Genomic DNA, 4,493 nt, shown 5'->3' with positions numbered 1-4,493 from the left:
AGCTCCTTCGGTGGGTGCTCTATCACGACCCATATTTCTTTTCAAAATTCGTACAGTTTCGGCGACACAGCACTGACTTTGAAAATAAGTTTTTAAAATTTCAAAACGCTCTTCAAGAGAAAACATGTTGTTTCGTGCCGCGGACGGTATGACTAATAAACTGTCAAAATTTCGGGTCTGTAGCTCGTTTGGTGTTGCCATACGACGAAATTCAAAAACGTACCAATAGATGGCCCACCCTTTATATATATATATATATGTGTGTTACATATATATGAGATATTACAACAAAAATTACATTACGAGATTACATTTTATTTTCTTAAATTATACTTTTGTACTGAATATTTTTACATAAAAAAAATCATAAAATTCTTCAGGCGTTAGTTGACAATTACATTTATTGTTTTTCACGCTTAAAAAAGAGATTTTTTCAATTCATGATTATGTCTTCAGTTCGAAACAAAATTTGAGACGTGTTGTAAAGTAGAACAAAGAATTAAAATTTGAGTTACGCAAGAATTATTGGATGCTATTCATTTACTGATACAAATCGACATAAGCTTTCATTCTATTTCTCTTCATTCACTCAGTAAAGATATAATGACACTTGTGTCTCTTTGAAAAAGACAGATCCCAAGATCTGTTGTGTGCATTTAGAATCTTTCTTTCTCTCTCTCTCTCTCTCTCTCTCTCTCTCTCTCTCTCTTCAACGTCAAAATATAGTTATTTTATTTTAATTGCAAACAATTTTAAGAATTTCAAATAACACAATAAACCCACAACCAGATGTATGAGCGTTTACGACGTCGAGTGTACGATCGATCTCGAACTCGATCTCGCGCGCGATCAATCGATCGAATCACTCTTTTCGAATCACTGTGGAATAACGAAATGTACACAATATGCACCGATAAATCATCCGTAATTTACGGAGGCGAGCGGTCAGATCTATATTTGGAGGAGTCTAAAATCGTCTAAAATCGTCTAAAATCGCGGGATATTCCACGCAAATATTTCTTTGGCAACATGCGTCTTGATGGGGGATGGCCTTTCGTAACTCGACGATCTTTCGCAACTCTACCCTCTCTACATATGAACCGCCTTTCCATTCTATCATTCGGGACAGTTCGGGAATCGAAAAGCGCAGTCAAAGTCAGGTACTTAAACGGATCATTCGTGATGAGGAGGAGAGACGCACGTCGCGACTGAACTGAGAACAGCTGAGAGCTCCACGCTGTGCTTTCCTTCGCGCGTTTCGAAGCGTTTTCAAACAATTCGAGCGCGATCAGGTGTTATCGCGCCGATAGGTGAAACCGTGGGCGTTTCGTATACGAAATATCTATGGACGTAGTTGCACGCGCGCGCGATCGTAGATCTCCTCGACACCCACCGAATTGCATAGGGCATGGCAAGTTCATGCTTCAGGTAATTATAATAGTTGTTTTTCTTCCTGTGAAACAAAACCATGCGTTCACACTGCGTATCATGTTTGCGTGAATACAACTCGCTCTCAACAGAGTCGTCGATTCGCAAATCTCGCGTTTATTTTTTTACTTTTATTTTTGTCTTGTCGAGGTTATGTTTCCGCCCCTCAAACCACTTTGAAAACGAGACTCCCTTCTGCTTTTTTCATCCACCATTTGTCAAAACTTGTTTTATTTTTTTTTTATTATCGTCACAATTACGTATTAATTCGCGAATTGTTCGTACTGTAATGAAAGTGGTATGAAAGTATGTGATGTAATATTTACTTGGTAATCAACATATCAATAACTTGCATTTTGTATTATAAGACATAAAATGCTTTCCATTTGATGACACAAAGTTGACATAAATATCGTTTTTTCTTTATTATTTATCGAATGCAAAAAAGGATAGGACCATTTATGCCCGTTTCCACCGATGTAGATTAACTTTAATCTCAGTTCAACTTACTCTTCGTCTTTTTCTAGTTCTAAAAATTAGAAAAAGACGAAGAGTAAGTTGAACCGAGATTAAAGTTAATCTACATTGGTGAAAATGGGAATTAGTGACCAAGTTCACAAACGTTTTTATCTTTCTTGATATCCCATGAGTAACAAAAGACAGAACAACACTTGTGTTTATTTGTGTTACTAAATGGAAAGCATCCTTAATGATGTTTGTGATCAACTGCTTTCTTAATCTTATACAATGTGCTCTTTGTTTCTTTTACTTCTTGTCTTTTGCCTCTTACTTAGTCTCTTCTGTCATCCGAGATAAAAACGAACTTCGGAAGAGACAAGAACACGTGAAAAGAAACATAATTTTTAGTAAAATGGAAAAAAGGCATGAGATAAAAAGAAAAACATATTGTAGATAAAACTTTAGGAGACACAGTTGATAATGACAAGTATAGTTTTTATATTTGTTACTCATTAATTGTTAAGAAGGACAACACGATATTTTTGTATTGTAATCCTATTCTTTTCAGCTGAAATGATTTATCTTTCTTCTTTTTTTTTCATGTTGGAGAAAAAAAGAAAAAAAGGAGAATATGCAAGAAATTTAGTTGCGTTGACAGTATCCATAAACTATTTATATGTATATCTACTAGGATCACTTTCTGAGTTCATATTATGTATACTATAGATTTTTAGTACTGGCAATTTATATCAGAATACAATCTATATATAATGGATATTGTATAATATAATAATTATATACTTATATATTTGTTTCCAGTGATGTGGACGAATATGGTTTCGAACGACCACACGACTTCGATTATGAAACATACGAAGATTTTATGTCCGAGTACCTTAAGGTACTCGCAAAGATGGCCAAAAAGTGGGCGAAAATTATCGGTGAGGGAAAATCCTTACGAAGCATTACGATCAAGAAATACGTTCGTAAAGGCATTCCAGGAGAGCATAGAGGATTGGTAATATTCATTGCAAAGTCCAATTCATCATATTTTTCATATTTAATACAGAAAAATATTGGATCGTTGTAGGTGTGGCTCGCTGTAAGCGGTGGTGAAGATATGAAGAATGCGTCGCCAGATCTTTATCAAAAGTTACTATTATCTCCTCACAATGCAGAAACCGCTGAGATTATTAAAACTGATCTTCCAAGAACATTTCCAGACAATATATTCTTTAATAATACAGAGAATCAGCAGCATCAATTATATAATGTTTTATTAGCTTTTGCTCATCAGAACAAAACTGTTGGATATTGCCAGGTAACATCTACAGTGCATATTTTCGAATATATGAATAAAATAACAAAATTTTAATAAAAAATTTCATGAATGGTAAGATTTTATGAAAAAGTTTCAAAAGATGTTTATTCTTTCTTATTAAAAAATGCTTTTAATATTTTTTCACACAGGGTTTAAACTACATAGCGGGTTTACTTTTGCTTGTAACAAAAAGCGAAGAAACAGCATTTTGGTTATTAAAAGTGTTGATTGATAAAATTCTGCCAGATTATTATACATGTACTATGGATGGCCTACTCATTGATATCGATGTGCTCGCAGAATTAGTAAGGTAAAAGAAAATTTACTATAGCTTTACTCATCAGCAATATTTATCTACGTACACGTTATTTTTACAGGATAAAAATGCCTGACGTGTATCAGCATGTAACAAACGTAGGGCTGCCTTGGCCAGTAATTACGACTAAATGGTTTGTGTGTTTGTTTGCTGAAGTTTTACCTATAGAGGTATGTCATAATTATCGAAACATTGAATAATTTTTTATATAATAATTATCTAAATATGTATCATCACTTATTTTGCTTATAAAAGTTTCAAATATTTTTAATCCAAAAAATTGAAGGTAATTTTAAATTCACAGACTACTCTACGTATTTGGGATTGCCTTTTTTACGAGGGTACCAAGATTATCTTCCGTGTCGCATTGACACTTATAAAAAGGAATAAATCTAATCTATTAGCTTGTCAAGATTTTACAACGCTAGCTGAGTGTTTTAAAGAAATTACGAAAGATAGTATTGTTTTACGATGTCACGAGTTTATGCAAGTATGTAATTGTACATCACATATAGTTCATACATCAAATAGAGAAGAACATTAGATATTTATGGAGACATTTTTCTGTTTTACAGAGTATTTTTAAAGTACCTGGATCACTGCCTGGAAACACAATAGCAAAACTAAGAACAAAACACATGCAACAACGTATAAAACGAAAACAAGATAAGTTAGAACGATAGTATTAATGACTAATGTTTTTCACATACACCGAAATATTCTAGTCTGTTGTTATTCGTTGTGCATCGTTTGCAAAATGAATGCTCATAATGCTGTATTATATTGTTACTGCATAATTTTATTTTGTACATATAATGTTCATTTAGCAATGTGCGATACATTTACTCAATTATTTTTAATTTATCTTAGTTTATTATTGTACACAATATTATAAATATTTTAGAGTATTAGAATGTGAAGTATTATAATTTATAATGAAAGTTGCATAATTGTGATATTTTGTGGAAA

General features: G+C 33.0%; 1 protein-coding gene across 1 annotated transcript; it reads left to right on the top strand.

The window, feature by feature from the left end:
* Window positions 1-1,065: 1,065 nt before the first annotated feature.
* Window positions 1,066-4,235, top strand: LOC108753914 (growth hormone-regulated TBC protein 1-A-like). The gene is made up of 7 exons (XM_018495899.1): window positions 1,066-1,428; window positions 2,707-2,905; window positions 2,978-3,208; window positions 3,358-3,518; window positions 3,586-3,694; window positions 3,829-4,014; window positions 4,100-4,235. The coding sequence occupies exons 1-7, from the start codon at window positions 1,409-1,411 to the stop codon at window positions 4,205-4,207; spliced, it is 1,014 nt and encodes a 337-aa protein (XP_018351401.1). The 5' UTR covers window positions 1,066-1,408; the 3' UTR covers window positions 4,208-4,235.
* Window positions 4,236-4,493: the final 258 nt, after the last annotated feature.

Source organism: Trachymyrmex septentrionalis, unplaced genomic scaffold, assembly GCF_001594115.1.
Source record: "Trachymyrmex septentrionalis isolate Tsep2-gDNA-1 unplaced genomic scaffold, Tsep1.0 scaffold73, whole genome shotgun sequence".
NCBI classification, from domain to species: domain Eukaryota; kingdom Metazoa; phylum Arthropoda; class Insecta; order Hymenoptera; family Formicidae; genus Trachymyrmex; species Trachymyrmex septentrionalis.
The sequence above is the reverse complement of the archived record's forward strand: the minus strand, read 5'-3'. Positions and strand labels throughout refer to the sequence as shown.

Coding starts and splice junctions, on each gene's coding strand:
- LOC108753914 (XM_018495899.1), top strand. CDS start 1,409: ATGGCAAGTTCATGCTTCAG. Junction 2,906..2,977: donor CAGGAGAGCATAGAGGATTG/GTAATATTCATT, acceptor GGATCGTTGTAG/GTGTGGCTCGCTGTAAGCGG. Junction 3,519..3,585: donor GTGCTCGCAGAATTAGTAAG/GTAAAAGAAAAT, acceptor TTATTTTTACAG/GATAAAAATGCCTGACGTGT.